The 20,218-nt window shown below is 41.5% G+C and overlaps 1 protein-coding gene across 1 annotated transcript in view; it reads left to right on the forward strand.

Annotated features, from left to right (window-relative positions):
• The window catches only part of SLC31A1 (solute carrier family 31 member 1), a gene marked incomplete at its 5' end in the record, with an annotated part of 41,000 nt that extends 23,685 nt beyond the window's left edge, over nucleotides 1-17,315 (forward strand). Inside the window, 4 exons of the mRNA XM_042912105.1 lie at nucleotides 9,537-9,702; nucleotides 10,268-10,340; nucleotides 12,737-12,905; nucleotides 13,973-17,315. Coding sequence (XP_042768039.1) covers nucleotides 9,537-9,702; nucleotides 10,268-10,340; nucleotides 12,737-12,905; nucleotides 13,973-14,174 — 610 coding nt within the window. The remainder of the gene's footprint in view (nucleotides 1-9,536; nucleotides 9,703-10,267; nucleotides 10,341-12,736; nucleotides 12,906-13,972) is intronic.
• Nucleotides 17,316-20,218: the final 2,903 nt, after the last annotated feature.

Raw genomic sequence — 20,218 nt, forward strand, 5'->3', positions numbered from 1 at the left:
ACCACATACCATTTGTTCAGGTTCCACACCGTGATTCATTGGGTAGATGCGCAGAGTAAAAGTATTTTCGAGTTGATCTTATCTTACAGTTTGGTCTGTTTTCTCTACTGTCCATTTCAAGGAAGTGGCATTTACCCAGGATTAGTGCCCTAGAGATTTTGATTCATATAAAGGATCTGGATTTGGCATTTCACACCACTGGAAGGTCAACAGCAGTATGTCCTCTTCCTTCCGTTTTAAAAACAGGTGTGAGTTTTGTGTACAGTCTCCTTACATTTGTCACCAAACATTTTATAAAAGTATCCGTGAAGGCAGATTAGGCCAGAACATGTAAATATTAGATTCTCCCAAGTGCTTTGTGGTTTCATACTCTGGGCTTCCATGAAATGAATAAGTAGGACTAGATGAATTCATAATCCCCTTCCAACTCTTAAAAAGTTCAACTTTTCCGGGTGGCTCGGTTGGTTAGCTTCCAATTCTTGGTTTCAGCTTGGCTCATAATCTCACAGTTCATGGATTCCAGCCCTATGTCCCGCTCTCTGCCCTTCCCCCACACATGTGCACATGTGTGCGCATGCTCTCTCTCTCTCTCAAAAATAAATAAACAGTAAAAAAAAAAAAAGTTCAGGAGCACCTGAGTGGCTTGGTTGGTTAAGCATCGGACTTTGGCTCAGGTCATGATCTCGAGGTCCCTGAGGTTAGGACCCGCATAGGGCTCTGGGCTAACAGCACAGAGCCTGCTTTGGATCCTTTGTTTCTCTGTCTCTCTCTGTCTGTGTCTCTCTGTCTCTCTGTCTCTCTCTCTCTTTGCCCTTCCCCTGCTTGTGCCTGTGCTCTCTCTCTCAAAAATAAGTAAACATTAAAAAAAAAAGAAACAATGTTTAGGTTCAACTTGTCTATGTTACTTCTATATCAACTACATTTTGCTACTTCTTAATGTAGAACTACTGAATAATTTCTAAGCATATCCATCAAATATTATTACATAGCATTTCAGAGTCACTAAAGTGGTAGAGAGGAAATTGAGGTTTGCCCAGTGTGTCATTAACAGGTTAAGGAATTGATTTGTCTGTCTTATGTCTAAGTTGCCAGGGAAGAAGTACAGAGAAAAACAATTTATTTCAGCAAGCACTTACTACGGTGTGCAGGATGTTAGGAAATGCAGGAGATTCATGAATAAACAAGACAGGGTCCTCATAGAACTTACAACCCAATAATAAGGATAGGGATAGAAAAGCATTCTATTCTTCTGGAAACTGAACTGAAAAAATATAGAATTAAGTTTTAGCTCTGGGTGAAGTTTGATTAATCATATAATTCAGTGTTTATACAATTACGGAAAATGAAGCTATAAAATATAAAATTACTTGCCCAATATAGTGTTTATCACCTGCATCCCTTTCACATTTAAACTTGTTCTCTTGCCTTTATATTTTGTTGCTTACATGGTAATAGCCTGGTTCATTCAGGCTTGCCCACAAGGCTTAGGTGATCTAGAAATGGGACAATGAGTATTTTAAAAATTAAGTTTGTCTTTAGCGTACTTTCTGTTGAAAATGATAGCCCTCTCTGCCAGTAAAGGTTTCCATGTGATCAGGTCCTCCGGGATCTGTCCTGCCCCAGCCAGTTTCTTATCTACCTTGCTGAGCCTGAGCAGCTTAATAAGGTGGACCGGAGATGTGGGAGGATGAAATTTATGATAGAAAAGGGTGACCTTGAACCAGTATCTGGAAACAAAGTGCTCGTCTTGCTTTGATTAGAATCAGATTACAAGTCTTGCTGTCTTTTCTGTGGATGGTTAGAATGAGATAGAATCAGAGTCTGCTATCTTGTGTTTTCTGTGGATAGTTAGAATGAGATTTTCAGGACAGCTGAGTTATCGTCCTTTCTATTAACATAGATATTCTTAGTCTTTTTTATTAACATAGGAACTTCTCAGTAAAGAGCTACTCTAACTAATTCCTGGCTCCTCTTATTTTTCTAAAAACTTGTCAGTCCACGCCACATTTCTTGTTTGCCGAGATCACTGGCTACTCATAAATGAAGGCTCTTTAAGTTTTAAATGTAATTGTTTGAAGGAGTTTTCCCCTTTATGACTCTGGCAGTTACCTTTGAAGCCCATCAGTCTGATATATGAGTAATTCAGCCACATAGACTCTGCTCTTATTGGGTATGTAAACTGCTTAGTTTGGTTTCTTTCCATGAAAGGCGCTTTCAGGGGATGGTGCAAAGTGGTAGAGCTCACTATACTAGATGGTGAAGAAAAAGAAAATAATACTGAAATTAGCAAACAATCACTACATGAATTCTTTGCCAGTTCTATCAGATCAGCCTAGCCATTGCCATGAAGAAAAGAAAGTGAGAATTTGTTGTAGATGATCGCTTGGAGTTATTTTTATTATCAACAAAGGCAAAAAGTTAGAAGGGACAACAGTAGCCTTTGTTTCATTGAAGAATTTTTAAAAGGATAAAAATCTAAGTGTTTTTGTATTGGTAGTAGTCGTATTAGTGGTGGGTTTTTGGCAGTTATACTCCTGAGTTCTGACCATTGATAAACCTTTAGTCGTAGCAAGTGCCCTGTTGATGAAGTTTTGGGTTGATGGTTGGGTGGTCCAGAGCCTATGGTCAAGAAATAATTCCTGAAGACTTTGGTGCAAAAAGGTGATTCTATTAAAGCATGGGGACAGGACCCATGGTCAGGAAGAGCTGCATTGGGGTTGTGAGAGGTAACTCATTGTATACCCTCAGGTTGGGAGAGGATCAGGGATATAGGAAGTCGCTAAGGAATTTTGGAAGCAAGGTTTCCAGGACCTTGAGGGGCTAGCTGTTGCTAGGTAAACACCATTTATTACCATTTAATAAAGCCTCAGTCATGAGACCCTTCGGATGCATATTATCCGAAGGGTGGGGGGGCGGGCGGGTGTTGGCGTAAACTTGGAGTATGATTGCCAGCATATATCCTGGGGCAGTTGAGATAAAGGAAGTCGACTTATAGGACTTATAGGATCGGTGAAGTTGGGACAATGTTAAGCCAAGGTTCTCTTTTGCCCCTAGCAAAGTGTTATCCTTGAGGCAGCTGAGATCCTAGAGGGAGGTCAAGGTCACTCTGCTGGTTCGAGGACTTGTCAATGGCTGTAGGCAATAAGGGAATTTAATTTTTCATTTGCCTTAGTTTCCCAGATTGCCATGGCAAGCACTTAACCCCCTTTCCTTTGTTCTTGGGTAGCTGGGAGTGTCTGAGGAATATCACACATATTCCACCGGCAGGGTGGTGGGGGCATGGGGTGCCAGCCTGTATTTTGCCCTCAGCTTGCCCCAAGCTCCCTTCCCTCATCACTATCATGTCCCATCACCTGTCAGAGTTAATCTGGGGACAGCTCTATGTGTGTGTCTGTGATTTTAGGGACTTTTACTTTTTTTTCTTATTGACCTGACCTATTTTCTCTCTACCTCTACTGCATAATTTTACTTAACTGTATTTAGTACATTGATGCGGCAGAACTTCATAAGTTTTTGCCGGTACTGGCTGAGAACCTGTGTAAACCTACGATTTACTCAAGCCTTTTATAAATAAAATTGGTAAAATTCAGTGTCCTCAAGAAGGACACAGGCCAAGGAGAGGCAGCTAAAATATCCAAAGCGTTAAGTGGGTTATGTGGTTATTGTGGTCATACAATTATGACCAATATTTCTGCCAGTCAGTTTGGGGTATCAGAATGAGGCCAGGGCCGAGGGATGAATGGAACAACAATATAGCCTTCAAGGGGAAGGGTCTTCCCCTATGTGTTCATCATTATATTTCCCCCTCCTATTTACTGGGAGCTACTACTTTTTCTCAAAACAACCCTAGTAGGGGTGCCTGGGTGGTGCAGTTGGTTAAGCATCTGGCGCTTATTTTAGCTCAGGTCAGGATTTCACAGTTTGTAAGAACGGGCCCCAAACCTGCTTGGGATTCTCTCTGCCCATCCTCCACTCGCAAGCGCGCATACGCGTGCACTCTCTCTCAAACATAAATAAGCTTAAAAAACAAAACAAAACTCTAGTATATTGGGCTGGAATGCCATGTGATGGAGGTACACCTAGACCCTATTTTGTTATTGCATTATATCTCTCCTTTACCTCTGCGTCTCCTTAGAGGCCTCCCTCCCCAAAGGACAGCATAGTGTGGAATTACAGTCATCAAGAGAATTTTGAAGTTCACCTATAGGGGCACTTGAAACAAGGCCAGAGCCATTTCTCAGAATATCTGCTGACCCCGTACAGGTCATCAAAAGGCAGGATTAGTCCAGTTTAACTGGTTGCTTGATCATGAGAACATAGTCCATAAGCATGAATCCCTGTTTATGGCAGCATAGTGTCTGTGACCTTGAATTTTCCCTATCTGTGCTTGCCGAAAGCTTAGAAGTCCTCAATAAAAATAATGACTGCAGAAAGCAGAAGAGCAACTAGATAGATTTGTCTTTGTTTTATGGTTTTACACATCTGAAGAAGAACATGACCTTTATCATTTTAAAAATAAAAACTCTCTTCCTTATTTTCTTTATCAGGAAACACTGTAGGCAGTCTCAAACAATTGTCTAAGGTTCCAGACTATGTCTGAGCTGGAGAAAAGGGACCATGTGGCCGATGTCTGACTACTTCTGTGTAGTCTTTTTGTGGGGTCTGATCTCCATAGTCCCTATGATTATTGTTTCTTATCCATCATTGTACACTACCAGGAAAATAAAAAAGAATTTGAGGTTTAGAATAAATCCATTAAAAGGAAAGTCAATGCTAAGACTCAGAATGGGCATCAGAATCTAGCCTTCTTGCCAATTTCCTAACTTCTGTTCATAAACTCACGTTTATTTTGCTGAAGATGCTAGACTTTGCAAAGAATCTGGCCCTCTCGGTGCTTTACAGTGTGCCTGTTTTGAGAGGAATAGAGAAAACTTCTTTTTTGATGATCCTCAGAAGTAGACTGAGAAATAATTAGACCTGAATACAGGGATGTTCTAGAACCTATTTGTATAAATGCTGCACAATACTTATTAAGTGGGGGAAAGGGAAAGACAGAACAAAATACAAAGCTATGTGGCATTCAGCATAGAATGTGCCATCTCATTTTCCACATCTGATAGTATTCAGGGCAATACAAACAAGTTGGCATATAGCTGACTTCAAGTATACAACTGAAGATAAGATAGAAAGTGAATAGTGTAAAGCCTTCTGAGAAATAAACTTTTTATACTCTGTATGAACTAAGTTCTGTAGAAGCTTATGCTTGCTTGCTTGCTTGCTTGCTTGCTTCCTTGATTGATTGGTTGATTGATTGATTGATTAATTGATTTCTGTAGTCAGATCCTAAACCTTTCTCTTGTATTTCCTGAAAGATCCAGGGACTTGTCTATGCTAGAAGGAACTATTTCAAACCAGAGCAATTCTGAACTATACACATGAGTGTCGAGAGCCTCTTTGTGTTCTCGGTTAGGAGACAGGATAAGCAGAAAGGGCCTTGAATGTGGTCTTGGCTAGAATATTTTGTAGGAGAAAAGCAAGCATAATATTTTGGTTTTGTCTTCTCCCACAAAGTTTATCCATTGGATTTTCCTGATCTAACGTCTTTTATCTCCTCATATTCCACGGAATGATAACACTACCACTTGTCAGGCACTCTGCTAGATGCTTTAAGCTTTTTATCTCGTGTCACCCTCCCAGTAGTCCTCCATGTTCTACTGGCCAGGAACCAGCTCCAGAGAGGGTGAGTGAGTCTCCCAGGTTGTACAACCAGAGCACCTTCAAAATTCTTTGACTATGTTTCCAGCTGTGTAGTTGAGCTCATCACTCTGTTATCTAAAGTGAAGGTGCTTCTCCAGCACGGGTCCCTCATGAACTCTGTTAGAGAAAACTAGTTGACCTGAATTGCAAAATAAACAGAAGTACTATATTCCTAATTTTTTCATCTAGCTGTACACTCAGCTTGGTAAATAAATATTGGAGATGGATTTTGTTGTGGATTGAAAGCTAGGAATACTCAGATTTTTTTTTTTTTTTCAGTTTTATCCTTGAGTGATATATTCAGATTATTATTTTTTTTGGTTGGTATTCTCTATAAATAATTTGTAAATTTGATGAAGTAGAAGGATAAAGATAAGAGAAGCGAATGATAGAGGTTTTTACAAATCAAGAAATTGCATAAAAGAACTATAGCTACTTTGTAGACCTTGAACCTAGTTCTTGGAGACAGTGAGGTGGAGCTATATTAGAGAAAAAAGTTCTTGGACAGCAGCAAGTAGTTCAAGTTGGCTGTGGAGTTGAGAGAAGCTTGAATAAACCAAAGACAAAAGAGCACAACTCATGATTAAACCATTTTTTTCAGATTACTAGTTGAAACAGCAAATGATATTGCTGTGCCACAGCTCTTTGATTTATTCTCAATTCAGTACCCATTTTTATTCTGGAAGAAGCTGAGCTTGGATCTTCTTAGATTAAAGCTATTGAAAGAAACAGACTTACACTAACCAACTGCCAGTTTACCTCCTGTAAGTAGAATTTCTCTTCTGAAGAGAAGGGGTTAGATGTGTTTGATTTGCTATAGAAGATGAATTATCCAAACACATCGGACACAGCACTGAAAAGTCAAGTAGGAAGAGAAAAGAATATAATTGCTTTTATTTTTTATGCTTTAATAATCAATTTCTAAGATATATATATATTCCCATGGCATTTTTGCTGGAACAGACTTGTAGCGAGCCCAGGATTGGTTTGAGTTTGTGTCTGCAGTGTATGTATATACATTAATCCACCAGATTTGTACCTTCATACACTATGGGGCAAGCCTTGCATAGGATTCCATTACAAGAAATCTATTGTCCACTCACAATGAAAGAAAATAGATTCTATTTCCTAGTATGTTTGAAAGTGAAATTTATCCTACAAAGATGACATTTAAAACAGGTGCATACTTTGAAAGGCGTTCTTTAGATTTGGACAGATGAATTATCGGGCCAGTGATATGTCTGAAGAGATTTGATGATAGGTCTTCATTGAGCAGGTGTCTCTAACTATAATGAGGTACCTAAACAAGTAGGAACCTGTGGGTCTTAAAATGTTAATGGGAAGAATATGTGAAAGTTCATCAAGGATTTCAAGGGTGCAAATCTTTAGTTTGTGATGCTAAGATCTTGCTTTTTAAACTGCTCTTTACATGTCTTCTTATGCCCAAAATGAAAAATTAAAACTGTTCGGTTTCCCTGTTTAGCTTTTAGCATTGAGGCTCCTTGGTGAAAGACTGTATGTCTGGTTCATCTCTGTATCTTATTTCCCTCAGTCTTTTACACCAGAAGACACTGCAAATAATCACTGAATCAGTGGCCAGGATTCGGGTTGATAATGTGAAATGAAGTTATCCTTTATGGTTTTATTTTGTTATAATCACTTTTCAAACTCTTATTGGAAGAGAACAAATTGTGACTTGTACTTGAGTCTCTTTATGAGGATGTGTTCTCAGTCTTTCTGGCTGGCAAAAGTCTTCTCATGCTTGCTTCACTGCACTTGCTCGGCTCAAAAACTATAATCTGTCATCACTCAGATACCAATGCTCTCTCCCTTCTACCATGATTCTTGTATCCGAAAACTGCTGCCCACTTACATTTCTCCCATCACTGAAATTTTCTGGGTGCTGTCGTTTTGATTATTTTTGTGTGTATTCTGTTTTTACTCTGTGCTATAAAAATTTTATGGACAAAGAGCCTGTTACAAATGTCCTTTATGTCCATGGTATTAATAATACCAGATTGTCAAGCTCTATAATTATGAAATAATATAGTGTCTGGCATGAAAATTACTTAAATTCAGAATTGAACTTTGATTATCCCTTACTGATACTTTGCCTCGTCTTTTGCTGGAAATACAAGCCTGTTTCTTAAGCTTGCTGTCATAGAATCATGAGACGGGAGTTTGAAGAGGGGAAAATAGGTGACTGAATATTTGTGCTTTTAAGTTAGACATACATAACTCCCTGAATCTAAAAAGATTTCCTGGTCTAAGATATGCCTTTTTCCACCTCCTAGTAATGCTGCCATATTACCCTATTTCCTTCACAGCACTAATCACACCATGAAATTGTTCTGTTTACTTTGTCATTTCTCTCTCCATGAGGTACCTTGTTTGTCTTATTCACAGAATCACTAGCACTTAGCTCAGAGTTTGGCACATAGTAGGAGCTTGATAAATATTGATTGATTGAATGAGAGGCACACTCAGGCTCAGGAATTTCTAAAGCACGCTTTTCCTCCACAGACTGGAGTTGAGGGACACATGAAGAGAATCCACCAACACCTCACTCTCAGCTTCCCACTCTCTACCCCCACCCCAGCTACAGGAGTTTTTGCTCCTTGGTTTATGTCCCAGGTGGACTTTTGCAGTAAACCAGTAATGTGACAGTAAAGACACAAGGCTGAATATCCAGTCGTCTGGACTTAATTTAATATAGAATATTCAATTTATACCTGTTTTCAGTGTTCTTAGCTCTAATGCTCAGCTAAGATTGAAATTGTATCTTCTGAGCACATTGCTTGCCTAGGGCAGTAATAGACCTTTTCTTCAAGTTTAAATTAGCTGAAGGCTGGTTGTCCTATACGTGAAAACGTATTCTTTTTTTTTAATTTTTTTTTTCAACGTTTTTTATTTATTTTTGGGACAGAGAGAGACAGAGCATGAACGGGGGAGGGGCAGAGAGAGAGGGAGACACAGAATCGGAAACAGGCTCCAGGCTCTGAGCTGTCAGCACAGAGCCCGACTCGGGGCTCGAACTCACGGACCGTGAGATCGTGACCCGGCTGAAGTCGGACGCTTAACCGACTGCGCCACCCAGGCGCCCCGAAAACGTATTCTTAATATCTTGATAAAACACAGGCCATCCAATTAGGTGAATTATTTGAAGTACTTTTTTTTTTTTTAATCTACTGACATTTATGGTTAGAAAGCCTTAGAGAAGTTAAATTTCATTAATGACATCAATCTGTCCATTATACAAATTGTTTCTTGCAACCCAAAGAAACTACTTTTCTTTTTATGTTTAAATTTAGATGTACTTTGAACATACCTATCAAAAGAACAATTCTGCAGAGTAAGGGTTAAGTTTCTGAAACCCTAGGCACAAATCCCTTGTGCACCAGTCCTCAAAGGTAATCTCTATTGGATGAAATCCCACATAAACAAATAGTTATCAAGAATCAAGATTTTAGGGGCACCTGGATGGCTCAGTCCGTTAAGCGTCCAACTTCGGCTCAGGTCATGATCTTACAGTTTGAGGGTTCAAGCCCCACATCTGCCTCTGTGCTGACAGCTCAGAGCCTGGAGCCTGCTTCAAATCCTGTCTCCCTCTGTCTCTGCCCCTCCCCCACTCGTTCTCTCTCTCTCTCTCTCTCTCTCTCTCTCTCTCTTTCAAAATAAACAAACATTTAAAGAATAAGGTGTATAAAAATAACAAAATTTAAAAGATAATCAAGATTTTATATCATGAAGTCAGTATATATAATTCTTTTTCTTTAAAGAATCTTCTGCCGAGTCTCAACTTTTCCTGCAATCGTGGACCATTCCCACCATACGGGCACAAGCCATATGGCTGACAACAGTACAACGGTGCCTCCTCACCACCACCACCACCCGACTACTTCGGCCCACCACTCTCATGGCGGGGGAATGGACGGTATGATGATGGTGAGTACCTCAGGAGAGGCGGCCCTTTTACCCCCACTTGGGTAATAGACTGGCAAGTTATCATCTTTAAAGATCAGTTTACTGATGAGGAAAAGCTGAGACGGACTCAGACAAGACCAGTGATTTGCCCAAGACCACGTGGCAGGTTAATTTCAGAGCCACACCAGAACCAGGATTTCTGGGGCTCTTGTGTATTTCTTCCATTCAAAATTGACCCTTTTCTGAATTAAGTTCTGCTTTGTGTGGAAAAGAGAAAAGGACAGTGCATTTATCACGATGAGCGCTGAGTAATGTGTAGAATTGTTGAGTCACTATATTGTGTACCCGAAACTAATATAACACCGTCTGTTGACTACACTGGAATTAAAATTAGAAAGAGAGAGAGAAGTTGGTGGTGGGGACAAGGAAGAATACTTGTAGAGCGTGTCTATGGTGATTGTGCTAAAATGAAGTAGAGAGCCTCCCACTTCAGTGAAGGTCTCTTACAATCCAGAACTGATACTTTCAAATGCTCTAAGCTTCTTTACCTGAAATCTCTAATTGACTTGTTTTGGTTTTCTGGCAGTCTATGACCTTCTACTTTGGCTTTAAGAATGTGGAACTGTTATTTTCTGGTTTGGTGATCAATACAGCTGGAGGTGAGTAAACCTTCATCATCAGGTGGTATTCGAGAATGACACATGAGAGGCAGTGACAAAGAATCTAGAAACCCAGCAGCTTTTTCTGCCATAATTACTGAATGGTTATGGCTATGATACATAATCATCTTCCTATTAACTGCCTAGAAGGTAAGGATACACAATGCTTATTTTGGTCCTACAGTAAACCTTCCTTAAATAACATGTTTTAGAGTTTCTGAAAAATAATTGTTTAGATACCAGATAGGAGTCTTTTTTGCAATCCATTTCCTTTCATCCTTTTCTAGAGTGCTTCCTTATTTGATAAGTTATTGATCCTGGACGTAAGACTATAGTCAAGATAAAATGACATAAGGGGGCGCTTGGGTGGCTCAGTCGGTTAAACATCTGACTTCAGCTCAGGTCATGATCTCACAGTTTGTGGGTTCAAGCCCCACATTGGGCTTTGCGCTGATAGTATGGAGCCTGCTTCAGATTCTCTGCGTCTCTCTCTCTCTCTCTCTCTCTCTCTCTCTCTCTCTCTCTCTCTCCCCCCCTGCCCCCTCAAAAATAAACATTTAGAAAAATGACATAAGCATTTTGCATAAACCACAAAATAACCCTAGGTAGAAAACTATTGATCCAGTATAGTCCTTCCATTTTATATGGATAGATACATTAGGGGTCAAATGCTGAAATGATTAGCCCTAAATCACATAGCATTAGTATGTCAGAGATAGAATAGGGATCTAGACTTTCTAGACCTCCCTACTCCTGTGCTCTTTCTAGCATACCAAACTGGTCTACATCATTCCTGATTCTTGGCATGGCTCATCTTAGGGTCATTCCTACTTTGCAGATAACTAATACCCATTTCTGTGTGTCTGTAATGTCAAGTGGGTATGCCTTAAATTCAAATTGCTCAAGCTCAATCATCAGTTAAACTGCTTTCATAAGGTATATCTTTGGAGCCACAAAATCAATTTGGAGAAAAGGGGAAGCATTTAGTTCAAGTAGTGTGTTAAATCTGGAGTTTGAGTATATTCGTATGATTATTAACAATGTGAAAGACTTAGAACTAAAATGTTTATTCAAGAAATAGCACTTTATTGGGGTTCCTGGGTGTCTCAGTCAGTTAAGTGCCATCTCTTGATTTTGGCTCAGGTCATGATCTCACAGTTAGTGACTTTGAGCCCCGCGTTGGGCTCTGCACTGTCAGTGCAGAGCCTGCTTGGGATTCTCTCTCTCTGTCCCTCCCCCATTTGTGCGCTCTCTCTCTCTTTCTCTCTCTCTCTGTCTCTCTCTCTCTCTCTCTCTCTCTCTCTCAAAATAAATAAACTTTAGAAGAAAGAAATAGCACTTTGTTTTTAAGTTCTTAAAATTCTAGTTACTTAACGTACAGTCTTATATTAGTTTCAGGTGTACGATACAACGATTCGGCAGTTCCATACAACACCCTGTGCTCGTCACAAGTGTATTCCATAATCCCCATCACCTTTTTCACCCATCCCCCCCTCAACCCCCTCCCCTCTAGTAACCATCAGCTTGTTCTCTATAGCTGAGTCTGTTTTCGGGTGCCTGGGTGGCTCAGTTAGTTAAGTATCTGACTTCGGCTCAGCCCCACATCAGCCTCTCTGTTGTTAGCACAGAGCTGAGCCCACTTCAGATCCCCTGTCCTCTTCTCGCTGCCCTCCCCCACGTCCCCTCCCCGCTCCCCCATCTCAAAAATAAATAAACGTTAAAAATATTTGTTTTACAATGTGTTTTTTTTTTTTTTTAAGTTACTTGATTTATTTTGAGAGCCAGGGGAGAGAGAGAGAGCACATGCAAGTGGAGGAGGGGCAGACAAAGACAGAGAGAGAGAGAGAGAGAGAGAGAGAGAGAGAGAATCCCAAGCAGGCTCCACTCGGTGCAGAGTCCAACCAACACGGGGCTTGAACTCATGAACTACGATATCATGACCTGAGTCAAAAGCAAGAGTTAGACACTTAACTTACTAAGCCACCCAGCCACCTGAAGAGTCTGTTTCTTGATTTAGGTCTCTTTTTTTCTCTTTGCTCAAGGAAATAGCACTTTACAATGTTGTCTTATTCCCCTTTTGCGTACTCTATGTTGTGTGGTTCAGCAAATTTATGACATCAAGCAGCCAGACCTAAAGGTTATTGTTGTTCAGATGATTTTTTTGTATCATAATCAGAAAATGAGTAGGTTCCTCAGTGGAGGCAATGGTTTTCACTAACACCGTCACACCCACCGTCTTTGCTATTCTCTTCTATCTGAGCAGTAGAGAGGTAACAATGTAATGTGTTCAGACACTGAAAGGAGCCCTTTTTATGTTGTCTCTCTAGCTTGGACAGCACACCACCTAGTGATTTTGCATGTTTGACCATACCACCATCTTTTCCTTCCCTACTTAGAAATGGCGGGAGCTTTCGTGGCAGTGTTTTTACTAGCAATGTTCTATGAAGGACTCAAGATAGCCCGAGAGAGCCTACTGCGTAAGTCACAAGTCAGCATCCGCTACAATTCCATGCCTGTCCCAGGACCAAATGGAACCATCCTTATGGAGACACACAAAACTGTTGGGTAAGAAGACTGAACCAGATCCAGAGGGAATTTCTGGAGAGCTGGATTAGTTAAGCAGCAAAGCAGCTCTTTTATTAGCAATAGCCCTCTTCTTGAGTTACTGGTGATTCTATATCTACCCAGCTCTAGTCTCATTTGGTTTACAGTGTAAGACTATATAGAAAACCTGTATTCCGTCAAAGAAAGTATTTAGATTACTGCTGGTTTTTCCCCACAGATTGGCAAATGCCTTTCGAGATTTTTGAGTTTTAATAGAAATGTAGGTCTTAAAAACTAAATCGGAGGGGTGCCTGCGTGATTCCATAGGTTAAGCATCCGACTCTTGATTTCAGCTCAGGTCATGATCTCACAGTTCATGCGTTCGAACCCTGCATCGGACTCTGTGCTGATGGTGTGGAGCCTGCTTGAGATTCTGGCCCTCCCTCTGGCTATGCCTCTCCACTACTCATGCACACCCACGCACTCTCTCTCTCTATCTTTGAAAATAAGTTAAAAAAAAAAAAAACTGAAATAAATTGGAGTCCTTGAAGACTCTTATAGACCAATATGCTGCTTTCAAGCAAGCGCAGTATTATTGAGGCCCAAACATGTTGTGACTTACCTAAGGTGACAGAGCTGGTAAGTGACAGAGGGGATAGCCACGCCTCCTGATCCCTTGTAAATACTTTGTACTATACTACCCAACCCTTGATTCTATTTCTGTTTTTTTAGAATGTGAACTTTGCAAAGGTGGAAGGCCTGAAAATGTTCAAATAAGTATGGGAGGGTTCAGGGCTTCTGTTTTGGGATCCATGGTAGAGGTAAGTTAGGGAATTAGTCCTCCTTCCTCTCCTCCTCCTGCGGACATAGAACTATATCTGGCCGATCCTTATTAACCCGGCAGCCCTATCGTGTTTCACTCCAGGGACCGTATACAACATACATACACAAAGAAGCCATGAGTTGCCTGGATGGCTGTGAGGAGTCCAGTTCAAGCTGAGCTCGTGACCAGAACTGTCCCCCTTTCTCTTGAGCTGCCCAGACACTGCTCAGGGTCCCTGATTGCTATGTTCCTCTTTGTTCTCCAGGCAACAGATGCTGAGCTTTCCCCACCTCCTGCAGACAGTGCTGCATATCATCCAAGTGGTCATCAGCTACTTCCTCATGCTCATCTTCATGACCTACAATGGGTACCTCTGCATTGCAGTAGCAGCGGGGGCTGGCACAGGATACTTTCTCTTCAGCTGGAAGAAGGCAGTGGTGGTGGACATCACAGAGCATTGCCATTAGCGTTCAACTCCATGGTGCGGCCTTATCGATTGCAGTGGGAAGCAGTTCAAGACTGAAAGACATGATTCCTACTCCAATCTTCCCTTCTTGCTCCTTATTTCCTTTCTCTCTCTCTCTCTCTCTCTCTCACACACACACACACACACACACACACACACACACACACACCCCTACTCAACAGAGGCTTAGCTTTTAGTCTCTGAGCTAAGGTGATAACCTCCCTGGGTTTTTTCTAATGATCTGAGATTCCCTCAGAATCTCTCCTCCCTCATCATCTTAGATCCAAGTTACATGTTCTTGTCCAAGCCAGGTAGCTTTCTATTCAAGACTTGATCACCTGCTTCCTTTTTTAGTCCTCTGTTTTTATTTTGTTAACAGACAGTGTGTGAATTTGGTGGGTTTCTCCTGGGTCGGTGATGGAAGGAGATTCTATTCAGCTAGGATTGATGGAAGCTGAGGGAAATTCTGGCCCAACTAAACCCAGAACCCAAACTTAACACTTGAAAGTGAGTTCCAGTCTTTGGATTCGATAAGTGTGAAATACATTGTGCCTTTCACTAGTTGTGATGTGTTGCGTCAGAATCTTTGTAGTGTATAGAAGGGTGGTTTGAGACGAAACACAGGGCTGGGGTGTGCAGAAGTGTGCATTCTTAGGTGGCTGGCTCATGAACTTGTGTTCCTACTTGACATTTTGATTAGAATGAACTTGTCAATCAAAAAAAAAAAGATGACAATCAATTTGAGAAAATAGAAATAGATATTTTAAAATAAAACCATTGATACTTTGACTTGGTACCTTGGATTGTCACAGCTGAATGAATCAAGAGTTTGAATCATTTTCTTTCGTTATTGTTTTCTTATGTTGGCCTCTAAACCAGTGGTTTTCAAACTTGAGCATGCATCAGAATCACCCGAAGGGCTTGTTAGAGCACTAGCTTCTGGGCCTCAACCCAGAGCCCCAAAATTGGCATTTCTAACAAGTTCCCAGGCGATGATTCTGCTGATGGTCAGGGGACCACGCTTTGAAAATCTCTGTTTTAAAACTAAGGAAGTGTCACCTGGTGCGGTGAGCTACCTGGTATTGGGCACAGGAGTTTGAATTGCTGGTGGTAGGTGATATGTCTAAGCTTAACTCGTGTACTGAATGCTGCTGGTCAATACTTAATCATTCCAGAAACGTCTATTCTGCTCCAGCTGTGTGTATGTGTGCCCAAGGGCTATAGCCAAAGTAACTTTTATCAGTATGTATGAAATCACTAGTCTTTATTTTTAAAGGTCTGTGGTTTCTTAGAAGTAGCTTGAAGATTGAGGAAGACCCTTTGAGCTGCAGTATAAAATCAGCTAGTCATGGGTCAGAAGGGCAAAAGCCCAGCCCTCTCTTTGGAGAGGTTTAGGGTATGGTCTGCTGATCATCAGATTTTCCTCAGCCCCCAGCATCCATGTCCACACCAGGCAGGTCCTCATCTTCTCTACATGACCATCTTCGTTACTCTCTGGGGTTTCATTAGATCACATGTGACCAAAACCTCTTTTTCTCAATGAAGAACCACACTGGGTTTTTATTCTGTTCAGTTGTTAGGTTACACTGCAATCTCGTTCCCAGTCCAAACTACCTGCATGAAGTGACTCTTCCTGTGCTAGTCTAAATCCTGCCCTCCTTGGTGCTAGACTCCAATCGTGCCTCAGGGCAGAGGAGACAAAACACAACTATTCTGTTGGTCTCTGTTGTGGTTTTGAAGTTTGTACTTTCTCTGTGGGTGCCAGTTAAATATTGGAGGGCAAGGAATGTGTACTTCCATGGCTTTAAATCAAGAGAGGGTTATCAGCTTCCTGGATCGAGGGTAAAATCTAAGAACCAAGATTTAGAGTTTTGTGCTTTTCTCTCATTCCAACCACTTGTGCTGATATTTAGCAAGAGTGGAGTGAATGACAGGTAGCGACAGAGTCCAACAGGAAGGTGTAAATAGCCTGTTATTATCTCAGAAGCCAAGGAATAATAAAACCATGAGAAAATAAGACTCAATGTTTAATAGTGACCCTGGTGCTCTCTGGAAATCTTGGCATGAGCTGCTATAAAATATCCTTTTCAGAAACAGGACTTTATCAGTAAGGTAAGAAAAATCGAGGCCAGTTAAGACAAAGTGCTGTGAGTTTGAAACTCAACAGAGAAACATCAGTTGGGGATAGGTCTTCAGGTATTCAAGATCGAGTGTCATGTAAAACCTGAATTCCAGCAATTCTTAGATTAGGTTGCCAAAGGAAGAAGCTAGTGAAGGAGAAACAATTGAAACCTTAAATTCCATCTTTCTTGAGCTCTTGGATTGTGTTAATGATCTCATTGACTTTGATTTGTGTATCTCTGTTCATCAATTTAGTGCCTGACTTCTTTGTTCCTTCTGGATCCAAATTTCTTTTCTTCCTTCCCTGTTCAACATCTCTTAGAAGCCTGTATCACCATTTCTTTGGCTTTTCTTTCCCTTTCTGTCTTTTCAGTCTTTAATCCCATGTATCTGGTTTATTAATCTCCTTAGCCCTCCTGATGCAGTGGACATAGCTGTGCAGGGGATCTAGCTACCTGTCAGAAGTTGTAAAACCCCTTAAGCACGCGTTGAGGAGAAGTTGTTCTGCCGGAATGTCTATAAAAAGCTGAGTAAAGGGCTGCCTACTAGTACCACCTGCAGAGTCCCAGAATCTTAGGTGCTGTCTCCAGTCTATGTTGGAGGAACACTCAGCCCCTTGTTGTCCACGAACAGGGAATCCTCTGTGTCCAACAGCAAATGAAAAATTTAAGGTTTCTTCACTACTTCTATGGTAGGACTGTCTGGAATTCTATTTCAGACTGAGGCTCTGGGCTTGGGATCTAGCCACAGAGTTTCTTACAAGGAGCTGGAAGGGGAGGGGGCAGGGGTTACATGTTCATGTCCTTTAATTTTGATCCTGCTCTCTCCAGCTGCTTCTTTCAGAAGATACATCTAAAGATACAAAGTCTGCATTTGATATAATGCCTTAATCACTGAGTCTACAATTAATGTTGACCGTTTTAGATTGTAAGCTCCTGGAGAGTAGTATTGCTGTAGTAGGAATGTTTTAACACTGTCATATGTAAAAGAACAAAATAAATATTTTGATTTTGTGATTCTATGCATGTCTTTCTGCCCAGAGTGACAGTAGAGTAAGTGGTCTTTTTGTTGGCCATTACCATCAATTTTTAAGATGTCAGACTTTTAAGTGTTTTGATCCCTTTCCATTTTCATCCTACTCTCCTTAAAATGACGAGCGAGTACATGCCAGAAGATCTACATGACATTTCTCACAGGAGGCAGGGTCTTCATGAAGCTGCAAATAACTCAGCATACCACGGATTCCTGAATTTAAAAGCTAACCCACCATATCCTAATCTCTTCTTCGGTGTTTATGCTATTGGGCAAGAGGCCCTGAGTTGGGCCTCTAGGATCTTCACGACCAAGGCTTGAAGTGAGCACTGGCCCTGCCTATCCCTTCAGAAATGCCAGAACGCTGCTGTTATCTGCCATTCCTACTCACTGGCCCCCAGAAAGCATCTTACCATCCAGGACCATCCCTAGTCACCTCCATAGTGTAGTATGAGGAACATGGACTTTGGAGTCCAGCATACCTGGGTTTGAATCTTGGCTCCCCCACTTACCAGAAGTGTGACCTTGGGGCACGTGGGTGGCTCAGGTGGTTAAGCTCCAACTTTGGCCTGGGTCATGATCTCACGGTTCGTGGGTTCGAACCCTGTGTTGGGCTCTGTGCTGACAGCTCAGAGCTTGGAGCCTGCCTCGGATTCTGTGTCTCCCTCTTTCTGCCCCTCCCCTGCTCATACTCCCCCACTTACCAGAAGTGTGACCTTGGGGCACATGGGTGGCTCAGGTGGTTAAGCTCCAACTTTGGCCTGGGTCATGATCTCACGGTTCGTGGGTTCGAACCCTGTGTTGGGCTCTGTGCTGACAGCTCAGAGCTTGGAGCCTGCCTCGGATTCTGTGTCTCCCTCTTTCTGCCCCTCCCCTGCTCATACTCTCTCAAAAATAAAATTAAAAAAAAAACAGAAGTGTGACCTTAGGCAAGTGATTTTGATAATCCCTAAACCTTAGTGTTCTCATTTATAAAAAGGCAATAATGGTACCATTTTCAACTTGGGAGCAATATGTATAAGCCACCTAGCACTTAATAGGCAACTGGACGATAGTAAGTATATTTTTGATGATTTTTACTCCAGCTTTCAGGAACTGAAAGGTAAGCTCTTCGGGATGAGGTTAGTATCTCTTCACGAGCACCTGACCATTTTCTAGAAATGAACACTAGGACCTAAGGAATAACAATTTATGTATGGGGTTTTAGTTGTGTCTAAAAGGATTTATGCTGCAATAAGCCCTTACGTACACATCTGGTAAATGTCTCCTGTATACAAAAAATGGCATGGAAATTTCCTGCGAACTGGAATGGCATCCTCTCTGCCCCTGATAGCCTCACATTCTAGACCCAGCAGGGGGAGACTAGGAGAGCAGTGTAGCCATAAAGTTTTGACATGGGTTCAGAAATCAATATGCTTGGGTTCAAATCTCAGCTCTACCCCTTAATAGCTGAGCATTAGTTTCCCCTTTTGTAAAATGAGGATCTAGTACTCTCACAGGAGTTAAAGATTAAATGAGATAATCTGTATAACGCACTCCATACAGTGTCTTTACATATACAGCCCTCGGAGTATTGGCTGATTAGGAGGGAAGATGAAATTAAGGAGGCTCAATGTTTTCATGCTTCTGTGCCTATTCATGCTGGGAAGTGACAGCTTAAGACAGAAGCTAGTTTCTCTCCCCTCCCCCACCCCGCCTTTTTTTTTCTCTTCTATCCTGGCCTTTGCAGGCTTGGAGGTAATGTACTCAATTTCCCTATCTGGAGCCTGACTCTTGCTCTGTCTTTAAGACCATAACAGAATTGAAGGTCTTTTATCAAACTGGAAGTATAAAGGTTTTGAAAGAACAGTTGGAGAAAGAGAACTATATATCCTTTTCTATCACTGCCTCTCCCATGTGTATTTTTTTAATGTTTATTTTTGAGAGAGAGGGTGCATGCACAAGTGGGGGAGGGGCAGAGAGAGGGGGACAGAGGATCTGAAGCGGGCTCTGTGCTGACAGTAGTGAGCTCAATGTGGGGCTTGAAATGAACTGTGAAATCATGACCTGAGCCAAAGTTGGACACTCAACCGACTGAGCCACCCAGGTGCTCTGCCTCTCCCATAATCTTTTTACCCAGCCTTCAACTACCCCTAGAACTGGGTAAAATCTTGCCAAAGGGTCTCTTCAGAACTGATGATTCCAGGGGTGCCTGGATGGCTCAATTAAGCATCTGACTCTTGATTTCAGATCATGATCTCACAGCTCATGAGTTTGTGCCCCACGTTGGGTTCTGCACTGACAATGAGGAGCCTGCTTGGGACTCTCTCCCTCTCAGCCCCTCCCCTGCTCAAGTGTGTGCATGCATGCACAGTCTCTCAAAATAAATAAATAAAATTAAAAACTGATGACTCTTGAGGCTCCTTCTACCACAGTTGGCAATTCACTGTAGTCGAATGAAACAGTGAAAACAGTAGGACGTGATTTTTTTTTAAGGTTTTTTTTTTTTTTTTTTAGTAATCTCTACACCCAATGTGGGGCTTGAACTCACAACCCCGAGATGGAGTCACATGCTCCTGAGCCAGCCAGGCACCCCTCCTCCCCTCCGATTCTAAATTACCCTCTCAGATTAGCTCCTGGTGGCAAAAATTCTTAGGCAAGTTGGAAAAGGATGGCAAATTGGAATGATGGGAATATTGTTAGCATTCCTATTATCATATTTCCCTCCACTGCCTGTCCCCCTCCAAATTATGCCCACACTAGCTACAAAGCCATTCTGTAAACAGATTCTGGAAACCCACAGCTTGATCACATTTATACAAAATCACTAGAATCTAATCTCCACAAGGGCAGAGATCTTGGATTTTGTTCACTGATGTTACTAAATGCCTAAAATGGTCCTGGCACATAACA

The sequence above is a fragment of the Panthera leo genome, chromosome D4 (genome assembly GCF_018350215.1).
Source record: "Panthera leo isolate Ple1 chromosome D4, P.leo_Ple1_pat1.1, whole genome shotgun sequence".
Lineage (NCBI taxonomy): Eukaryota > Metazoa > Chordata > Mammalia > Carnivora > Felidae > Panthera > Panthera leo.